This window comes from Trametes versicolor (genome assembly GCF_000271585.1).
Source record: "Trametes versicolor FP-101664 SS1 unplaced genomic scaffold TRAVEscaffold_13, whole genome shotgun sequence".
Lineage (NCBI taxonomy): Eukaryota > Fungi > Basidiomycota > Agaricomycetes > Polyporales > Polyporaceae > Trametes > Trametes versicolor.
In genome coordinates, this window is record NW_007360333.1 from 1,164,622 (window position 1) to 1,185,190 (window position 20,569).

The window sequence follows — 20,569 nt, forward strand, 5'->3', positions numbered from 1 at the left end:
GAGGTCACATAATCATGCTTATGAAGTGCGTTCAATGGGGTAATCCATGTTTGAAGCATCAAATGATCATAAAAGTGCCTAAACACATTGTCTTGCTGAATAGTGCCCTGTTGCCCTTCAAATAGAGGGGATACTGTGAGCATAAAAGAATTACTTCCCAAAACTTCAATGAAATAAATGTATCATAACATGATTTCCATCTAAATAATACAATCAGGCCATTTATTGAAGGCCTATTCAATCAAGGTCTTTGATCAAGGTATGTCTGATCCATTACATGGCATAAAATTAGCTACCAAGATGAATGTCTTAACCTCCTACTTAAAGTTGCCTAGGCTTAAGGGCTAATAATCACAGATAATCAGCCTCAATCAATGTGTCAATGGCATGACCATTATATAAAATCAATAAAACTACACTCATGGTAGTAATGTGACTCTAGTTACTGATATTGTTTCGATTATAAACTGACCTGTTAATGCTGAGATGATCAAGAAATGCTATAAGAGTCTTCTGCAGAGAATAAAATGAAGTCTGGGTTGAGCCATGTTATAAAATGAGAATATTTGTATCTTGGTGAGAATTGTCAAGTGACACATCTGATTGTTATAGCTGAGTACCCTGGGCAGTTAAGGTAAGGTTGGATCATTGATCTACTTGAATACTGTGACATCATTATACTATACCAGTGGAGGAAATTCCCTGGTTTATTTATGCAGTGCCTTTGATAGCATCCATGTTAGGATGCATCAGTTCAAGTGCTATATCAAGTAATGCATATTTGAATACCTTGAAGGCAATAAAAAATGCTTAAAACCAAAAATGGGAGTTTGGATGTCTGAATTTTTTAGCAGATGACAGCAGTGGAATTGATACAAGATCAATGCATATGGATGATGTGGATTGTTTAAAGGCTCATATCTACTACATATATCAACACAGCATCCATAGTTTGCTCTGGGCCAGATCTAAATGCATTATCAATCTGAATTCTTAGCCCAACTATATGAATTATACTAAGATATATGTACCCTCATCAATCGGACCTGCCAGTTATGGCCCTCTCTAGCCAAGTTTGTTATAGCCTGCATTTGAGTGTGCGTGAAGCCGCAGGTGTGTAGTGCCACCTAGGGTTACATAGACACCTATTGGGAAGCATTAGAGCCTCATTAGCAGATGGTCAGAGTGGCTGTGTGCAGCAATCTAGTGTCTAACCCTAAAATTCCTAATGGAGGAGAACCCTAACCCTGGGTTTGTAAGTGGAGAATGTATGTGGCGCCTATCTCAACACTAATGGCTGATTAGCGGAGTTTCAAAATATTTTCCCACGGGCATCAATTGAGGTGTCACAAGTTGGCATGAAGGTCACCCCATAAGAAACGATTTCTTCGTTCCTCATCAATCGTAATGTTGCGGCACAGTGCTCCAGGGCTATGCCATTTTCTTTGTTGGCACAATGCGCAGTGTAGTTAGTGAATTGCACGGCCAGGCTCGGCCCGAAAGACCTGGCTTGGGCCCGGCTTATAGAGGCTCAGGCCTCAACATATGGTGAGCCGGGCCCTACGCATCAGGCTCAAGCCCAGCTCGGTCAAGCCGGGGCTTTCCAGTAGTCAGTAACCTATCATTCCCTGTATTTCTACCTGCTACAACAACATTACAACAAGATCATTGAGTTCGCATATCCCAAACACCTCTGTCTCTTCATCTACATCCCACCCTGGGTCCTCCTCAGTGGTGTCAGCAGACTGGGTGTCCGGCAAGTCGAGCGCGACCGCTGGGATCTGATCGTCGCACTCGGTGAGAGATGATGGCATCTCACGGAAGAGGATGTTGTGGTGGAAGCAGCTCTTCAGACGCTGCAGCGCTTCAACAATATCGGCCTTGAGGCAATTGCACCGCTTGCTAATTGTGATTCCAGCCGAAGAGAAAGCTCGCTCACTGGAAACGGACAATGCCATCACAGAAAGGTAGTCATGGGCGAGCGATGCCCATACAGGATATTTGTACACGTTTTTCTGATCAAACATGGGTCAGTACTGGCAGATACCACTGTAGGAGTCACAAGGAATATGAGAATATATGTGCACCCCACCATTGCACAATGGAGAGTTTACCCAGATCGTCGGTTGAGTCAAGGTAGCCATTGAAGTCCTTGAGCCAAGGCTTCGCCACAGCAGAAGCATCAGGCTCAGGCTCACTCTCCGGCTCGTCGTCATCGGAATCGGAGTCGGGTACCGGGGTAGCTTGCGCAGAAGGGGCTTGACCTTGTGCAATGCACCGGAATATGCGGGTCGAGATGGCGCTGGTGTTTGCCCATCACTGCCGTACATCTCCAAGTACTGTGCCTTATACTGTAAGTGTGAAGATGGTTCAATCAGGACGACGTCATTGAGGCATATAACAAGTATGCAGTGCATTGCACTCACAATCTCCTCAGCATGAGCACGAGCCTCTGCAAGCAGCTCCTTCCCCCAAGACTTGCGGATGTAGCTCAACTTCTGAGCAGGGTCGAGAACTTTAAAGCAAAAAATGAGTAGTGCAATGACAACAGAATGGTATGGTACATACGGAGCGCAAGCATGTAAACTTCGGAGTCCGCCGTCTTCTCGAAGTACTCCTTGATCTTCGCGCAGCCAGCCTCAAGGGCAGATGCAAACACCACATACTTTGGGCAGTCAGAGCGTGTAAGCCAAGCACGCTGGATCGCCTCGAGTGCCGGCAGTGCCAGATGAAGAGACGGTCCCTCCTCGGAAGAGAACACCTGTTGTGCGTGATCAGCATGCTATATGGGAGGTGTCAACAACAGTATTGGTGTAGATTACATATTGTTTACGCACTAAGAGAAGATCCAGGCAGTTCTTGACGTGTTCCCATTCGTCCGAGGACAGCTGGAGATCATCAAGTTTCTGTCGCTTTGCGCAATCCTTCTCTGCTCGCACCATATCAGAGACAAACTGATCAACATGCTGTAAAAGATATCAGTCATTTGCTGACAGCATATATAGATATATACATACTTCCTTGAGCTCCTCTGCACGATGCAGCATGACGTACATTGAGGACCATTGCACAGGCATATCCATGAGTAGCTGCCGTGGTGAGGGCTCTCCTGCTTGTGTTTGTATGTTGAGGAACATCTGTTTGCGTGTCGGCAATGAACATGCCTATGCAGGTGTTATCAGTACGGGGCACAATATATGGGAGAAGCGCAGACGTACCTTGACAACAATTGAGCAGACAAGACCTATAACGTCACGGCGGCCATTGACGTTGACAAGCAGGTCATCATCTGGGTTTTGAGGATCATATGGCTTCGATTTGCTATATGTAGTGATCAGAGCTTGCGTCGCCAAGTTCACAATGTGTGCAAGGCACCTGTAGACCAAATGCGAAGTCAGATCAAGCGGACTATACGAGCACGTTCAAGCAGTAAATATCTCACCGCACACGATGGCCTCAACCATCGTAAGCGTGGCCAGTCGCATTCCTGATGTGAGCTCCAAAATGATCCATCATTGTGTCATTATTGGTCGCGTTGTCGCATGTAACATAGCTGACCTGGCAATAAATCAGTTAGCACTGGTAGCAGAAAATGAAAAGTGCTACTGACCTTGTGCTCGATGCCGATGCGAGCACAGACCTTGTACAGAGCCTCGCCGAGTTTCTTCCCGGTGTGTGCACAGTTCAGTCGCACAAACCCCAGGAGAGCTGTCTCGAGCGACCAGCAGCCCGGCTCCTTCTCTTCAATCCAAGATCCGGTTACAGCAAAGTAACCGTCTGCTGTGCTTGCCTGCCAGGCATCACAGGTAAGATTCACGGCGCCCTTGACGGTGGGCCCCTGGTGGGCGAGGTTAGCGAACATATATCCAAGCCTGTGACGCACTCACATTCAGTCGCTTTCCAAGGTTGGTCAGATTGTTCTTGAACGTTGCAATGATTGCCCTTCGGGTGTTCCGCAAGTTGTAGATCTTGACACCATTCGTTGCACGAGCAGCGACATCGATCATAGCGTGGAAGCTCGGGTGCTGCAGGGCCTGTAATGGCTGGCAGTTTGTAGACACGTTAGTGGTGCTTGAAGTAGTAAATATGTGTGACACACCTGATCTGTCTGCCGCAACCACTCCTGCGCCGCTGCACTAAAGAACTCGTCACTGTAGGGAACCACCCTTACGTTCTTCGCAGGACCGTCCTTGAAGTGGTCGTCGAGCCGGCTTTGTGACTTCTGGGTAGCTTCCAAAGCAGCCCTCTCCTTCCGAGCCTTGGTGTCCTTTGGCAACATGGAGATGAACTCGTTGGCTTCGCACCATGCGAGGTATGCACCCTATATAGTACCCGTACATCTGTTTGCCTGTCCTATTAAAAAGGAAGAATACTCACTTTGTGACATGCTTGAAGGTGGCGGCGAAGTGTCGACACTTCATTGATGATCATCTTGTGGTGCTTACCGGTACTAGACAAGGAATTAGAATTCAACGAAGGAGTGAGTTCAACGAATTAAACACACCTGCATTTGCGGCAGCTACACATTTTCTTGCCGCCTTCCGTATACGCTGGTGAGAAGAAGCGATTGACATCCTTGCTCTTGTCCCTGCGGACGGTGAGCACTTCGGGAGTGATGTCCATGACCTCAACCTCGGTGTCCGAGGCCAGGTTGCCCTTCCGTCGCTTGTGTGCCTTTGACTTCTTCTTTCCACGACACTTCTTGCGCTTTCCAGCCGTCTTGTCCGTCTCAACATTGCTCTCAGGCTCGCTCTCTGACTCACTGGAGGAATCTGCACTGAACTCATCTCCGCTGCCGGAGGTACTGTGCCCCTGTGAGTTGAGCACCACATCACCTTCATCATCAATCTCCGTGACGGTTGTCTTATAGGAGCGAGTCTGATTTGGGGTCGACTCAGCTCCTAAGGACTCTTCTGCTGCAGAAATATTGTAAGATTATTGATACTGCGTGTAACAACTCAAATGGCATACCATTAGCTTGTTTGCCTCCAGTACAATCCGCATCCACATCGACCGGGGTCTCCTGCAATGAACCGGGGAGGACTGGCGCGATCTCAGCCCCACCGAGTCGGGTAGTAACCGATGAGGTTGTTGCTTGAACAGGAGGGTGGGTGCCATCAACCTGAGGGCTGCCAAGAGAAGGATGGGTATGCACAAGTATTTCTGGGATAGTGGTGTTGTTAGAGTCGAGGATCTTTGCCGAAAGGTGAGCAGCCCGTCTAGGACAGCCCATTGTGGCGGCAGTGGTGGACATGCTCACAATCTGAGTCTGGGAAGAGAGCACTGATTGCTCCTTGTAGAGATTTTGTCGGCTTTATATACCTGCAGCGACATTGGAGAGCCGCCATCCAAGACAAGGACAATTGTGGCCCCTGGGCCACAGCTTGGATAGCCATGGCTGGGTGGGACAAACAAAGCGCCTGGCTAGAGCGGCGCCATGTATGAGCGCTTACATTATAGGTCCAAGCATGGCTAAAGCCCCAGCCTGACCGGCTCGGCCCGGCCTCCCAAATGTGCAGGCCGAGCTTTGAGGCCCCTTGAAGCCCTAGCAGGCCGTCGAGAAAGCCCGGCTTGGCTTTGCTATTTGGGGGCCTGGCTTAACGGCTCAGGGGCCTGGAGCCGGGACTTGCAAGTCACTAAGTGTAGTATGAAGGACACCTGCATTACTGATTTTCTACCCCGTGTGTACTAGACATTTTCTTGTAATTCAGTTGGCTTCACCACAGGCACTTATTTCTCAGACTGCTGACACCCATTGGGTGCTTATTTAGGTAACCCATAACCCTCCATAACCCATACTTCAGGGCTGTTCCTAATAGGTATGGGTTATAAGGGTGTTGACTGTACATATATTAAAACAGCATCTATAGTTTGCTCTGGGCTAGATTTAAATGTGTTATCAATCTAAATTCTTAGTTGAACTATATGAATTATACTAAAAGATATGTACCCTCATCAATCAGACCTGCCAGTCATGGCCCTCTCCACCCAAGTATCATACCTGTGGATTAAGCTGCAGACACTTCACAGGCAGATCTCTGGCAGGCTGGGTGGCACTCGCAGAGGCACTGCTTGACACTGGAGGGTTTTGAGCAACAAGAGCATGTTGATCTTGTTGTGTTGCTGGCCAAAGCTGGAGAAATGCCTCAGGCCCTGCACAAAATGGGTGGTAGATATATCATCATATTGCATGTATGTTTGCTGACTGGGGTTGTGATGCCACTACATTTCTGACTGCAGTTGCAAAAGTATCCTCTGTTGTCGCCTTGCTCCTGGTTGGGTGTTGCAAATTTTGAATCCCACTGTTAAGCGGACTACTGTAGCTATATGACCAATCCGGCAGGTCACAGGTCACATTGACCTCTGCCCTGCCACTTTCAGGCCCTTGTCCCAGGTCACCGCGGCCCCCTGCTGCTTTGTCGGGTGGTCCTTGGCCGGTCACACATTTCTTAGGGCCCACAGGGGCTGCCACACCGCTTTGTATCCACCACACTGCTTTGTACCCGCCACACTGCTTTGTACCCGCCACACTGCTTTGTACCTGCCATACCGCTTTGTACCCACCAGTCACAGTTGCTGGGTGCTTGTGCCGCCTTCGGCGGCGGCGCAGCTTTTGGTCCTGCCGGTCACACCAAAACCCCTCATTAGTTTAGTCATATAGCTAAAGTATAAGGTAGTGTCTCTGTTATAAGCAGAGTGTCCGCTCATCAGTCGCTTATATTGGACTTACATGTCGCTCATCAGCGGTTTGTAAACTGCTTCCTCAGCCTCACAAAGGCCCTTATAACTCACTTGTAAGCAGAGCCCGCTTATAAGCGGGGTCCGAAATTTGTGACAGGGCCCAAAGGCTTGTTGCAGGGGGGGAGCCATCCACATGAGGAGGAGGGTACCTGGGAGGGGTGGGGAGAGTGAGTTTGTTGGGTGGTGTAGCACAATTGCTGTGTGGAAACAACAAGGTGTATATATTGTCCTATGGGGGCTGTACATGTACAGGGAACCATAATGGAATCAAGCTCAATGTGGGTGGCCAGGGCAAAGTGGTCTGTGATAGCAAAAAAAAATGCAAAAGATAGAACTGAATGCAAAAAGGCGCTGTTTTGGTGGTAGATTGGTGCACCAAATCTGTCCAAAATGGCACCAAATACCTCTGGAGAGATTCCACTATGTTCCGCTATCTCTCACTAGGTCTGGCCACATCCTATTCTCTCTGGGACTCCCCACTAAGTGTACGTAGGCTCTTGCAGACACTTGCAATCGCCCCAGAAAGGAGAAAGTACTAACATCTCGGTAAAACTGATGGTGGGCATGTGAGAAGGACCCCGAGCCCGTCAACTTTTGATATTGTGATGTCCAGCTACCCCGAAGATGAAATGGTATGCATTCGACAACAGACAACAGCGGCATACATGCGTGCGGACTGGCAAAAGACAAACATATGTATGTACACTACCACCGAGCGTGCGTACCATCCGAACCCCGCGCCCCCACCTCCTCGTGCTCCATTTTGACGCCCTCCAACAAACAACAAACACCCTGCCGTCGTCGAACCACAACACCCCGAGCCGCCCTTGGGCACTCGCGCATATATACATACATTTCCCCGTTCCCTCGCCGCGTTCGCGTTCCTACCTCCCGCGCCCGCCGCGCCTGCGCATCGTCTAAGCACTAACCGCGCCGCGCGGACCCACGCCTCAATACGCGCTGTTGCCGTTGACGCCGTTGACGCCGTTCGTCTGGCCCTCGGTGACGTTGCTGAGCGCCTCGTCCGCGCGCTGCAGGTCGCCCTCGCTCAGGCTCTTCGAGCGCCCGCCCCCAGGCGTGCTCGCGCCGCTCATGACCGAGCCCGCGCGCGACCGCACCTTCATCACCAGCGGGCTGCACATCGACCGTCAGTCAAAATCGAAACAAGCGCAAAACGGACGCGGCACGTACAACGGGTACTCGTCCTCGTCGTCGTCCTGCTGCGACGGCCAGTTCATGCCGCGGTAGTCGCTCGTGTTGAGGCTCTGCATCTGTGTTACCGTTACCCCATCAGTATACGTCCCGCAGCGCGCGCGGGAGCGAATACGCACCTCCTCCGTGAGCGTGCCGAGGTCGCCGGGGGTCGCGATGCCCGACATGCGGAAGCGCGGGCTCGCGGGGACGCTGATCGGGAGCGTCATGCGCTCCATGCCAAAGTCGACGAGGCCCTCCTCCTCCTCGTCGCCCGCGCCGCCCGCGCCGTAGAACTCGTCCGGGTACGCGCGCCGGAGCGCGAGCTGGCGCGCCTTCGAGTACTCGATCCCGAGGTTCTTCCAGTCGAGCAGCGGCGAGAGGCGCTCGACGCGGTTGCGCTGGTTGATGCGCTGCCGCCGCGTCTTCTGCGAGAACGAGAACATGTGGTCCGTGAGCTGGTTCACGGAGTCCTCGACCGACTGCGAGCGCCGGTCGACGATGTAGCAGCCCTCGTCCTGCGGGCGCTCGATCAGGTCTTGCATGAAGCATCCGAACCCGGACAGGTTGGTCGTCGCCGAAGGGATGCCCATCTACAACCGACGTCAGTACGGTTCCGGGACACTGTATCTCGGTGTACGTACGACCGTGCATTCCGCTGGGGTGTATCCCCAGGGTTCGTAGTAGCTGGGGAACACGCCGAGATGGCATCCACGCACGAACTCCTCGTAGTCGAGGCCGAGGATCGGGTTATTGCTGTTCAGGAAGTCGGGGTGGAAGACGATCTTCACGCGGTCCGAGGACGAGTTGAAGAGCTGGACGCGGCGGATCTGGTTCAAGATCGGGTCGTTCGCGTCGTCCGCCATGTTGTGCGTCGTGATGGGAGGAAGCGCGTTGCGCTTGAGTGCGAAGATGCGGCGCTTCAGAAGAACCTTGTCTTCGTCCGATAGCAGGTCGTCGGGTGTCGGCAGCGTTCCATGTTCACTGCAAGACGTAAGCCGACAGAGCGTTAACAGCACCGAGACAAACGCACCCATTGGAGCTCATAGCGTGCTCGAATAGGCGAGCACCTATGCGGTTCTGGATTTCGGTCACGGTGTCGTGCAGCTGCTTTGTTACAGCCTGGCCCTTGAGCGCGTCGACGGTATACGAATGGGTTGTGGCGGGCATAATGATGAACGCGATGACGGTGACTTTAGAGCCCGACTTCTTGAGGCGGAAGTTGAGACCTGAGCGAATATCAGTATACATGCAGTACGGAAACAGGGAGAGCACGTACGCGCCAAGGACTCGATGAACATGTCCACTCCCTTGTTCCGGTACTCGTAGCGGCCAGCGGTGAACATCTGCCGGAAAGTCAGTCAATTTTCGCGAGCCGGGAGGCTGAAGACGCACGTAGAGGGTGTTGTCGAGGTCAAAGTCGTAATGGCCGTAGAAATGGCCACGCACGAAGTCGTTGATCTTCGCCTTCGCGGTCGAGTGCAAGTTCTGGAACTCGTGCATAGCCTGGAACTTGACGACGTTGAGACCGTTGGGGAGGACGCCATCGGGTTTGCGCTTGAGTAAGTGCTCGCTCTCGTACGCGGTGATGTGCGAAACCGTCGTGAACACGTCCGCACAGTGGGCCGAAGAGCGTTCGATGCAGTACCGGTGGTAGATACCGCGCTTGCCCGCCTCGTGGTCGACATCGAAGTACTGCAGGTTATTGTAGAAATCGACGGAGCCCGCGCAGAGGTAACGTCCGAGCAGGGTCGCGTGGGTGGTGAAGACAGTAGTAACGTCGATATGGCGCTTGCGGCACAGGGGGATCGCGAGACCAGCTTGCCATTCGTGGAAGTGCGCAATGATGGCCTTGTCCTGTCGCCGGGCAACATACTGTGAAGATATGGCGTCAGATAAACGAGCGATTAAATCAAGGGTGCCACAGAAGCGTAAGTGAGTGTAAAATGCGAAGCAGGCGGCGAGTGGAGTGCTAAACTCTCGAAGAGCGTCCCGCAGCGCGAAGTGCCTGATACGGCATATCTCACATCGACGCCTCGCACGGTGATGATTCTAGAAAGTAGCGGGGCTGACGTGCGCCTCCTGATTGAAGTGTTCGCCGTTGCCAAACAGAGAGACCCCGCGCTGCGACGGGGGGGGTGGTTCGGAAGGAACTCAACGAATGAGGGAGCACGGGTTCCGTCGTGCGAGCGCGGAGGCTCTCCGCTCGGGTCTTGCGCGTAATGGTGTGTCATAGTCGCGTCGCAGCGCGCGTTCGTGGAAGGGCGCGCTCCCACCAAGCTTGCGGGAGCAATCTGCTTCTCCTATAACGTTAGGCGTCGCGCCTGTCGGGGAACAGCGCCGCGTCTGTGGTAGGCTGCGCTCCGGGAAAGGGAGACGCGCATCCATGGTCGGATCTCCTTCGCAAGTTGAAATAGCGATGGAACGGACATCCCGCGACTGGGAGCGGTCGGAAGCGAGCGACGCGTAATGGCCGCAGGCACGAACGTTCGTGTCGCGCGAAAAGCAAGGGAGCACAAGAAAAGAGAAAAGGACGTACATCGCCGAGGAACCACGCTACGATGTAGCCAAAGACAATCGTCTCGTTGGTTTCGTGGTCGTTGGGTGGGGTGGGAATGCCCGCGAGATTCCAGAGATCGCCCTTCCACTCGTCGAGGCGCGAGTACTGGCTGCCGGTATCGAAGAGCAGCACGTTTGGCGCGCCCTCAATAAGCCAGCGTCCGTAGAGGATCTTGACCCCGGCGGCGCGCATGCTATCGAGGGTCGCGGCGAGGTAGGGATCCTTGGGCTCCTGGGCCTCGACCTCCATGGGGGCGGTCTTGTAGGAGAGGGGGCCGATGAGGGTGTAGCGGTCGCCATACTCGGAGACGGTGACGGGTACTTTCGTCTTGATGACGGTGTAGATGCCGCCGACCTTGTTTGCGACCTCCCAGGCGCACTCGAAGAGGAGGGGGTTGCGGACGTCGCGCTTGACTTCTGACATGGTGCAAGACGCGTCGAGAGGGTGAGGAGGGGGGTGGGTGTGGGGAAGGTCGATGCGGGGCGGGGGTATGTAAGAGGCGGGGCGTATGGAGCGCAGTGGACGAGGCCAAGAGTCGAGCGAGGGACGGGGAGAAGACGGACGGGCCTACCCCGCACTCGCAGACGTCATTCTGCGGCACGTGGGCCAATCTTTCCCTTTTACGGCATCTCTCCTAGAACATATCGCGGAAACATACCCAGGTCGGGCTCGACGATCTGCCGGGCGAGGCTGATCGTCCCGCCGTATTACTCCGGACTCTAGGTACAGCTCTAGGTACGCATGCCCAACGTGTCTCGGCCCTCCTCCTCCCGCCTGCGGCCCTCACGCCGACGGTCCTTCCGCCGTGTCCTTTGTCCGCTCGAGCAGCGACCACTTTCCAAACAGAAGGCTAAGCAAGGCAAGAGCCGCGATCAGCACTGGCTACATCGGCGAATCATGAGAAAGTGTGCGAGAACGTACTCGAACATCGCCATGATCGTCCACTTCCGGTTGTCCGACACCTGGTACGCCAGCGACCGCGGACCGTAGAACACCTGTGCCACGCGCGCATCAGCCTATCTCTATTCACTCGCCATCAACCAGCGGACGAACCTCGTCGTCCACCTCGTCCTGCTTCCGCGGCAGACAGTGCATGAACTTCCAATCGGGGTTCGCCCCGCCCTCCCGGCACAATTTTTCGGTCACTTGGTAGCCCTCGAAGTCCTTCAGCCGCTGCGCCTTCTCTGCTTCCTGACCCATGGAGATCCTGTATATAGTCAGCATCACGTATGTGTTTGAAAGCGGTAGCAGCGAGGATCGGCACTGCGGACACATCGACGGAACATCTTTCGCAGCTATCGAAACACCCTTGAAGTTGCCAGCGCGTCGATGGCCACCGTCGTTCAGTGGAACATGTACTGCCAGTATGTTTCCCGAACGACTAGCACGAACGGAAAGGGCGCTCTCCGTCCCTACACGAGAGTCCGAGATTGCCGGAATAGACATGCCTGGCAAAACGCGTGGTGCATGTCAGATTGGCCACCGCTTGGTGATCAACCGGACCAGCACCCTACCGGTTCCGCGGAACACGATGACATGCATACGAGGGCCAGACATCCTGCGCGCGATATATCGCAGGCCTGCACTCCTTCAGCGCGACGGAGTGTGTATATGCGGGCGAGGCCAAGTGCCGCATACTCCAACTCGTACTCAGAGCCTCTAGACCACGCACGAGAGACTCACCAAGTGTCAGTAACAACCAAATCCGCGCCCTTAACCGCATCACGCGGGTCCGCCGTCCAGTGGATGTTCTTGTCACACCCGAGCTCGACCACCCGGTCCCACACCGCCTTTGGCGCGCGGTACTTCGCGTTCTCCGGGCTCGCGACGCGCAGCTGGTGCCCCAGCCGCGGGTACGTGACGAGCATGTCGTGCAGCACGTTCGCCGAGTCGCCGAGGTACGCGACCGTCAGCGGGCGCACGTCCACAAGCCGCCGGTACCGCTGCGACGTGAGGAGGTCGTCCGCACTTGGCGGCGCGGGCGCGGCGGGGTCGAACAGGTGCGCGTGCTCCTGCAGCGTGAGCAGGTCCGCGAGGACCTGTGTCGGGTGCCACAGCGACGACAGCGCGTTCAGCACCGGCACCGGCGAGTACCGCGCCAGTTCCTGTCCATCTCGTCAGTATGTCGCGTACGACTTAAGAACGTTCGGACGCACCTCAATCTCGGAGTGGTCCCCCACCCGCGCAAAGATCCCCTCACACAGGCCGCCAATAACCCGCGCCGAGTCGCGCACGCTCTCGTTCACGCCAATCTGGATATCCTCCTTGCCCAAGAACAGCGCCTGCCCGCCGAGGAGCGACGCCGCCGTCTCCGCGCTCACGCGCGTGCGCGTGCTCCGCTTCGAGAAGAGCAGCGCGACGGTCTTGCTGAAGAGCGACTGCGAGGGCATGCGCAGCTTGAGCTTCACCTGGTTTCCGCTCTTGGTCTGCACGGGCGCGAGCCACGGCTGCGCGGTGCGCTTGAGGTGGTACGAGTGCATGAGGATGCGCTGGATCTGGCCGGGGGAGAGGTCGGCCAGCGTCATCAGGTGCGGCACGGCTTTTGTCGCGAGCGCCATGGTGGGAAAGTGTAGGTAGAGAGGAGAACCAGGAGGATTTTGGAAGAGCAGAGGGACTCAGCACGAGTCAGGCGCAAGGGAGCAGCACGCAGAGTCAGTGCACGAAAGCAAGTAGGCGCTCGATGCGTTCTTTCAGTTTTCTACCAACCTTCCGGCGTCTAGATGCGTCCGCTTTTGTACATGTACAAACCTCCAACAAACACGCGGGTTTCACAGAGGGGTTACTTTATCAGATATACTTATTATCCATGTACTTCCACCAGAGATGACCCCCGTTTCCCAGCGCATGCATCGTCTGTATCTATGCCGCAAATAGGCGCCCATTCTCGACGGCGTGACCGCGGACATATGTACGAAGTACCCAGATTCTAACAAATAGATGTCTTATATTTATATTGACTTCAATTTCTATATGCCAATGGCAGATATAGGGAGCGCACGATGACCAGAGGGACAAGAAGGTCAGGCCTTGACCTCCTTGCCGCTCACCTCGCCGTGCACTCTCGCCAGCAGCCGGCGCACCGCAAAGCATACGAGTCGGAAAGAAACGACCAGTACAGCGAGCACACGAGCGAGTATCACGAAGAGTAATAAAGCTAAAATGCAGTTCTCACGAGTAGTCGATGATAAAAGCAATACGACCGTCGATGACGGCGAAATAGAACGGAACCGCGAGACGTGCTCTCTCTCCGGACGCCCGATGCTAAAAGGTACATACGCAGAACGCATCAGCGCTAGCTCCTGAAAAATCGAGAGAAAAATGATGCTTACTTCTCGGACTCGTGCGAGGAAGGACGCCCGAAGGCTTCCTCCCCCGCTCCGAAGGACCACGACGCCCAAAGGTTACTGCACAAGAAAGAGGGCGTCATCTCTCTTCTACGCAGGCCCCAGCAGAGGCCACCGCACTTACACATCCTCGTTCCTCGCAAGTCGTCACACCGTGTCCCTGTGAAGCACAGATATTAGCAAGCGCTTCTGAGAGAAGGAGCAAAGACAACGATCACGTACCACCGATGTGTTGAGCATAGCCAACGTTTCAGCGTGTCGAAGACCTAGAAGGTAGAGGGACAGACACGCAAGAGACCACACGGAGAGAAACCGAGATACTTCCGTGGCATATGCCGGGGAAGCTGACATCCTCGGGTCATCCAAGCCCTAGTCAACTTTAAACTCGCCCACGCCGGTTCCTATTCTGTCCTGGGAGGGGGTAATATCGAGCTTGCCACCGTCGTCTTCGTTGTCGTCCGCCGGGTCGGATATCTGTGGAGCCAAAGAAGTAGCGACGTATGAACAGCGAGGATAAAACAAATGGAAAACCGAGTTGGACGCCGAGGCCAAGACTCCCCTCTACCCAGTATCACACCCGCGCCGGCAGCCTCAACGCTCCTCCAATCCAGGGGGGTCGTCCACAGTGCACAGAGCGCGGACAAGTTCAGCGGCGCAGCAGTGTGCCAATGGGCGTCTACCAATCCTGCCTACCCAATCGGGCGATTTAAACAGGCGCCCGTGATCGAAAGTTGTCGGCCAGATTTTTGGCGGGTACTGAGCTCATCCTCATCCTCGTCCTCGACACCGTGCTCAACGTCGACCTTATACTCGGCGTCGCACTCGGCCACGATGGCTCCCCAATTCACGGTCCCGCCCGCCCCGACTTGGTACACCGCGGTGCCTCCCATCCAGCCCAAGGCGGACTTGCCCACCCCCACCCCTACCCAGCTCGCATCCCTCGCCTCGCGCGCTGAGACGCTCCTACACGAAGACTCTAAGCGTTACCAGGAGTCTTCCGCTGTGCAGTCCGCATCCGACGCGCATTTCATCAAGACCGTGCTCGCGACCGGTACGCTCTCCGACAGGCTCAGTGCGCTCACGCTCCTCGTGCAAGCGAGCCCAATACACAACACCGCGGCGCTCGACAGCCTGCGCGCGATGGCCCAACGCGGGCGCGCAAAGGGCGGCAGAGACGAGGGGCTCAAGGCCGTGCGCTGCGTAGTGGATTGGTGGGTCGGCGGTGGAGGACCGGGAAGGAAGCTCAAGTATGTCGCGCTTCTCAAGTGTGCGCCTGGCCCGGCTACACATGTGCTGAATACTCCGCCAGATACTTCCGAGACCAGCCTCTCCTACATCCGGACGTGGACGACGCGCACCTGCTCATCTGGCACTTCGAGGACTGGCTCAAGAAGTTCTTCTTTTCCATCCTGCAAATCCTCGAGACGTTCTCCCTCGACCCCCTCACCTACGTCCGCACGCAAACGCTCGCCTTCCTCGCCACGTTCCTCCGCGCGCAGCCCGAACAGGAGCAGAATTTGCTGCGCCTCCTCGTGAACAAGCTCGTACGTACCCGCACCCCGTCACACATACATGTATGCGCAGCCATTGACGCGATGCTTCATAGGGAGACACAGAAAAGTCAGTATGCTCGCGCGTGTCCTACCACCTTCTGCAGATCCTCCAGGCGCACCCTGCGATGAAGGGCGTCATTGTGCGCGAAGTGCGCGCACTCATCTTCCGCCTCCCCTCCTCCACCGCGGCGCAGGCCGCGCCCGCGAACCCCGCGGGCACCCACATCCGGTTCGGCGACGCGGACTCCTCTTCGTCCAAGCCCAAGTCCAAAGGCAAGAAAGACGCAGCGGCGAAAGCGGACCCGCAGTCTCGATGGAACTCGCACGCGTGGTATTACGCCTCCGTGACGCTGAATCAAGTGGTGCTCACACCGTCCACGGTGGACCGCGCTGTCGCGCGCATGCTCGTCGACTCGTACTTTGAGATGTTCGAGGAGATCCTCGGGTCGAAGGGCGACGATGACGATGCGGAGCCCGAGGGCGAGGTGGTAGACGCGAAAGAGGACAAGTCTGGTCGAGGAAAAGGCAAGGACAGAGGCCCACCCCGGGAGAAGAAGAAACCAAAGGTCAAGGAGACGAAGGGCGCAGCTGGGTTCGCCGAGGTCGAGGACACCTCGTCCCGCCTCATCGGCGCGATTCTGACGGGCGTGAACCGTGCGCTGCCCTTCGCGCAAATGCACCTGAGCGACGACAGCTCTGCAGTGTACGCCTGACCTTTCACACTGTTTCTCGCCGTGTTAACATCGGTTGCAGGTTCCAAAAGCACATCGACACGCTCTTTCGCATCACGCACACCTCGACTTTCAACATCTCGCTCCAAGCCCTCACCCTCATCCTGCAAATATCGACCACGCTCTCCTCCCCCACCACGAAGCAGCCGTCCACGTCGTCTCCGTCGGCTTTCACGACAACGCTCCGGGATCGATTCTGTCGCACGCTATATGCGTCGCTCACGGACCCGCGTTTGAGTACGTCAAATAAGCAGGCGATGTATCTCAATCTGCTATTTAAGGCGATGAAGGCGGACCACGACGCACAGCGTGTAGCTGCCTTCGTGCGTCGGTTCGTACAGGTGCTCGCGAGCGGTGTGGGCGCCGGCGGAGCGGTCGAGTTCATTGCTGGTGGTTTGTACCTTCTTGGCGAGGTAGGTTCAGCGATACTATGATTACCACGCGCATCCTAACCAGCACGTATCAGCTCTTCAGCACGACTCCCAGTCTGAAGCAATTGCTCAACGCGTCAAAGTCTAAAACGGCCCCTGTCGCCGACGCGTCGTCATACGACCCTCGAAAACGCGACCCCCAATACGCCCACGCGTTCGCGACACCCATCTACGAGCTCGTACGTCTCACCATCGTTCCCCTACCCCGCCCACCCTAACCAATCTTCTCAGATCCCGCTCCTCCACCACTACCACCCCGCGATCTCCCTGCACGCCCGCCAGCTGCTCTCCTCCACCCCCATCACCGGCTCGCCCGACCTCTCCCAAAACACGCTCTCGCACTTCCTCGACCGCTTCATCTACAAGAACGCGAAGAAGCCCAAGCCCAAGGGCTCGAGCGCGATGCAGCCCGGGGCGACCGACAGCGCGCACGGCGTCACGCTCGTGAAGGGCGAGGGCGCGGGGCCCGGCGTGCCCGTCAACGACCAGCGCTTTTGGAGCCGCAAGGAGGAGGATGTGCCGGTCGACCAGCGGTTCTTCCACGCGTACTTTACGCGCAAGGCCGAGAAGGAGCGCGAGAAGGCGAAGAAGGTCGGGCGGCGCAAGGGCCATGCGGACGAGTCGGACGAGGACGCGGATGCGCCCGAGGATGATGAGGCTGAGGCTGAGGAGCTGGTTAGCGCGTCGGAGGATGGGGAGGAGGCGAGCGCGTCCGAGGACGCAGAGGAAGAGGCCGTGAGCGGCGATGAGAGCGAGGACGGCGGGTTCGACTTGCCGACTAAGGGCCAGAAGCCCGCACCAGCCGACGATGACGAAGACGAGGAGGAAAACAGCGACGCGGAAGAGGCGGAAATTTGGAAGGTACGCGACCACCTTTCCGTGTATATTGGCGTGTTTCTAACGCGGTTTGCAGGCGATGAAAGCAACGATGCCCGCCGACCTCGAGGACGACGACCTTATGCAGGACAGCGACGAGGACGATGATGAGAGCGACGAGGTTCCGTCCGACCTCGACGTCGAGTCGGACGAGGAGGTCGAGGCCGATGACGATGACGATGACGCCGCTGAAGCCGAGAGTGACGAGGAGGCAGACGAAGCGGACGACGACGCCCTCTCACTCGTCGAAGACTCCGACGCGGAAGACCTGCTCCCGCTCGACACCGAGGTGCCCATGGGTCTCATCGAGTTTGATGGTCCTGACGGCGAGGATGCAGGCGAGGGTGAGGAGTGGGGCGGAATCTCAGCAACAGCAGAGCAACCCAACGGCAAGCGGAAACGCGACGACGGCGGGAGGAGAGCTCAGCGGAAGAAGCTGCGGGCACTCCCGACGTTCGCGAGCTACGAGGATTACGCCAAGATGATCGAGGACGGCCCAGAAGACAACATCTAGTCTCGGCGATTTATTTTGGCTCCGTCATGCACGTAGCACCGTATCTCATCGCTCTGCTTGTATCTGCTATTTGTCTATGTTCATGTCGCAATGGGACAGTACTATTGCTGGACGTCGAGTTCGATTCCGAAAGCCATATACAAGAAAATTTTACAAGTCAAGCCAGACAGCAATAACCTCAAACACCGCTCAGAATCATTTCTGCACACTTCTCCCCCACCGCCGCAGACGGCGCCTGCGTATGCGTCCTCGGCACCCTCGGGAACACAGACGAGTCTGCGATCCTCAAGCCCTTGACCCCATACACCCTCAATTTCGCGTCCACGACCGCGCCGCCCTCCCACTCCCCATCCTCCAGCTTCCCCATACGACACGTCGACGTATAATGATACGTCGTCCTGTTGCACGACCGGATCCACTCGTCCAGATCCTCGTCCGCCTCGCTCTTCGGCACGGTCGCGTCCTTCATCGCGTACCCCTGCAGGCGCATGCGGTCGCGCAGGCGCAGCGAGAGCCGCACGGCCGCGCGCAGCGGAAGCAAGTCCGCCGGGTTCGAGAGGTACGCAGGGTCGATGAGGAGCGGCGCGCGCGGGTCCGGCGACGAGAGGCGCACGGTGCCGCGGCTCGCGGGCGCGAGCAGCACGTTGAGGAAGCTGTACTGACCGGCGGTCCGGGGGATGTACTGGCCCAGCTGGGAGTCGCTGCTGTCGTAGGCCATCTATGCACGCGCCAGGAAGCCGTGAGTGGGGCACACAGTGCAAATCGGCGCAAGGACGCACCGGCATGATCTCGATGTCTGGCAGCTTCTGGTCAAACGCCTTCTCTGTTTTTGTGGGCAGCCCGCGCTCGTCGAGGAGCTTCGAGTGGGCGAAGATTGCGAGCTGGAGGACAGGCACCAGCAGCAGCCCGGTGCCCCATATGAGGTAGCGCACGAGCTCGATGAAGAACCGCCACGGCCGCTTTTCAAGCGAGAGCAGGGAGTCCCACATGCTGATGTTAAACCCGGTGGTCACGGCAAAGTGGTCCTGCTGCTCGCCACGAAACACGTCTGGGTTGAGTCCCTGTGCCTTCAATTGATTTAGGGAAACTCACCAGATTCGCGCCCACCGCAGGCAGGTCTTTGACCACCGTAATACCGACCTCCTTTAGGTGTTCGGCCGGTCCTATACCACTGTACAGTCATGAGCGCCCCAGCGGTTTCAGAACACAAAAATCCGCCACCTACCTCAGCATGAGAATCTGGGGCGACCCGAACGGCCCAGCACTCAACACAACCTCCCTCCTCACTTTGATCGTCCTCGTCTTGACACCCTTCCCTTCATATGTAGGACCAAGCACCACGCCCGTGACCATGAGCTCCCCGCCCTCCATGCGCTCCGTGACCAGCCGCTCGACGATCGTGCCCGTGCATACGTGGAGACGCCCCACGCTGGCACGCCAAAGGGCGAGGTCTTTCGGCAGGAACGCATGGTATGTCGAGTGGCGGTGTGCGTTCTCGTCGATGGTGAAGTGCAGGCGCGCACAGCCGAAGGGCGGGTGCGTCGAGGAGTTGACATCGGGGATGTAGGGCAGCCCGATTGACTCCGCCGCCCGAACTGCTCTGTAGGGCAACGCAGGTCAGTGTTGCACTGTGAGAGAATGAGAACCTTGCGAGACGTACTCTCCAAAGCCCCGGAAGTAGAAGTCCGCATGCGTCCTGTTCCTCCATAGACCTAACAGTAACGAAAGTCATCAGCAATGATTATCCCGAATCCCTCTTTCATGGGCTTACCACTCGTATTATGCACGCCCTCCACGTCCACATCCGCCTTCTCCGATTTCAAGAAGCACCCCCGCACATCCTTCCACCCCCACCCCTCCATCCCCGCCTCCCTCCACTCATCATACTCTGCCGGCAGCCCGCGCGTGTACAGCATCTGGTTGATGCGGCTCGTGCCCCCCAACACGCTCCCCGAGAACGCCTGCATCTGGCGCGTGCCCTTCGGGAGGAGGTGCTGCTGCGGGACCATGTCGCGGCGGATCGTGCGCGTCCCGTCCGACGCAAAGTCTGACGAGAACAGCGGCACGCGCGACGCCCAGGTGTCCGCCACGGGCCCACGCTCAACGACGAGGACGCGCAGGTTGGGCTGTGCACTGAGCCGGTTCGCGAGCACGCATCCTGCGGTGCCTCCGCCTGCAAAGTAACGTCGAGCCGCGTCAGTTTGATATTCGCAGTACGGGGAGAAAGAGATAGGGGCGCACCGACGACGACGTAGTCGTATTCTTCAAATAGCTCGTCCACGCGGAACTCCGGGTACGGCGTCGAGAACGGCCACATCGTGTGAGACGCCTGCTGATGCCTGAATTGAAATCGTCAGTGAGTGTTCCCGCGCGAGACGGTGGTGATTTTGAGACAGCTGGCAGCGCAGTGAAAGATGCCGGTGTCTGTTCGGCGTTCCTGCGCACAGATGATCAGCTTTTATAGGAGCTCCCGCGATTCCATCACCGCGAACTTCGCATTGTTGCAAGTCCGCGCGCGCAGCGCCAGCCCTCCACCGCGGACAGAACGCTTCGCGACACGTATCAGGCAGTGCACAGAGCCTGCGGAACGCGCGCGACGCCCGCAACATTGAAGAGGGCACGCCGGGG

At 56.4% G+C, this 20,569-nt stretch overlaps 6 protein-coding genes across 6 annotated transcripts; 1 reads left to right on the plus strand and 5 right to left on the minus strand.

The window, feature by feature from the left end:
- Positions 1 to 1,643: 1,643 nt before the first annotated feature.
- TRAVEDRAFT_135389 (uncharacterized protein) lies at positions 1,644 to 3,077 on the minus strand (the record flags this gene model as incomplete). Its single annotated transcript, XM_008046196.1, is given in 7 exon segments — positions 1,644 to 2,015; positions 2,101 to 2,264; positions 2,279 to 2,351; positions 2,427 to 2,515; positions 2,569 to 2,782; positions 2,838 to 2,966; positions 3,018 to 3,077. 7 exon segments carry the CDS (start codon positions 3,075 to 3,077, stop codon positions 1,644 to 1,646), a joined length of 1,101 nt encoding a protein of 366 aa, XP_008044387.1.
- A 774-nt stretch (positions 3,078 to 3,851) lies between these two features.
- Positions 3,852 to 4,452, minus strand: TRAVEDRAFT_134726 (uncharacterized protein; the record flags this gene model as incomplete). Its single annotated transcript, XM_008046197.1, has 3 exons — positions 3,852 to 4,043; positions 4,100 to 4,321; positions 4,378 to 4,452. Coding segments are annotated over 3 exons (489 nt in total), but the record flags the coding sequence as incomplete, so codon positions are not given.
- A 2,910-nt stretch (positions 4,453 to 7,362) lies between these two features.
- Positions 7,363 to 10,950, minus strand: TRAVEDRAFT_155607 (glycogen synthase). The gene is made up of 8 exons (XM_008046198.1): positions 10,472 to 10,950; positions 9,328 to 9,807; positions 9,212 to 9,278; positions 8,966 to 9,161; positions 8,577 to 8,916; positions 8,073 to 8,525; positions 7,933 to 8,012; positions 7,363 to 7,875 (listed from the first exon to the last, which is right to left on the minus strand). The coding sequence occupies exons 1-8, from the start codon at positions 10,913 to 10,915 to the stop codon at positions 7,692 to 7,694; spliced, it is 2,244 nt and encodes a 747-aa protein (XP_008044389.1). The 5' UTR covers positions 10,916 to 10,950; the 3' UTR covers positions 7,363 to 7,691.
- Positions 10,951 to 11,199: 249 nt separating this feature from the next.
- TRAVEDRAFT_155608 (mitochondrial ornithine carbamoyltransferase) lies at positions 11,200 to 13,103 on the minus strand. Its single transcript, XM_008046199.1, has 5 exons — positions 12,649 to 13,103; positions 12,176 to 12,597; positions 11,546 to 11,699; positions 11,414 to 11,487; positions 11,200 to 11,342 (listed from the first exon to the last, which is right to left on the minus strand). The coding sequence occupies exons 1-5, from the start codon at positions 13,048 to 13,050 to the stop codon at positions 11,276 to 11,278; spliced, it is 1,119 nt and encodes a 372-aa protein (XP_008044390.1). The 5' UTR covers positions 13,051 to 13,103; the 3' UTR covers positions 11,200 to 11,275.
- A 1,564-nt stretch (positions 13,104 to 14,667) lies between these two features.
- Positions 14,668 to 17,941, plus strand: TRAVEDRAFT_24237 (CBF-domain-containing protein; the record flags this gene model as incomplete). The annotated part of the gene is made up of 7 exons (XM_008045799.1): positions 14,668 to 15,083; positions 15,146 to 15,380; positions 15,443 to 16,092; positions 16,143 to 16,533; positions 16,587 to 16,730; positions 16,783 to 17,412; positions 17,465 to 17,941. The coding sequence occupies 7 exons, from the start codon at positions 14,668 to 14,670 to the stop codon at positions 17,939 to 17,941; spliced, it is 2,943 nt and encodes a 980-aa protein (XP_008043990.1).
- Positions 17,942 to 18,119: 178 nt separating this feature from the next.
- Positions 18,120 to 20,258, minus strand: TRAVEDRAFT_134467 (alcohol oxidase; the record flags this gene model as incomplete). The annotated part of the gene is made up of 7 exons (XM_008046200.1): positions 18,120 to 18,659; positions 18,721 to 18,969; positions 19,034 to 19,112; positions 19,167 to 19,541; positions 19,602 to 19,653; positions 19,713 to 20,114; positions 20,183 to 20,258. 7 exons carry the CDS (start codon positions 20,256 to 20,258, stop codon positions 18,120 to 18,122), a joined length of 1,773 nt encoding a protein of 590 aa, XP_008044391.1.
- Positions 20,259 to 20,569: the final 311 nt, after the last annotated feature.

Coding starts and splice junctions, on each gene's coding strand:
- TRAVEDRAFT_155608 (XM_008046199.1), bottom strand. CDS start 13,050: ATGGCGCTCGCGACAAAAGCCGTGCCGCACCTGATGACGCTGGCCGAC. Junction 12,598..12,648: donor GGGACCACTCCGAGATTGAG/GTGCGTCCGAAC, acceptor CGAGATGGACAG/GAACTGGCGCGGTACTCGCC. Junction 11,488..11,545: donor AGGACGAGGTGGACGACGAG/GTTCGTCCGCTG, acceptor CGCGTGGCACAG/GTGTTCTACGGTCCGCGGTC.
- TRAVEDRAFT_155607 (XM_008046198.1), bottom strand. CDS start 10,915: ATGTCAGAAGTCAAGCGCGACGTCCGCAACCCCCTCCTCTTCGAGTGC. Junction 9,279..9,327: donor ACCTCGACAACACCCTCTAC/GTGCGTCTTCAG, acceptor ACTTTCCGGCAG/ATGTTCACCGCTGGCCGCTA. Junction 8,013..8,072: donor TCGGCACGCTCACGGAGGAG/GTGCGTATTCGC, acceptor ACGGTAACACAG/ATGCAGAGCCTCAACACGAG.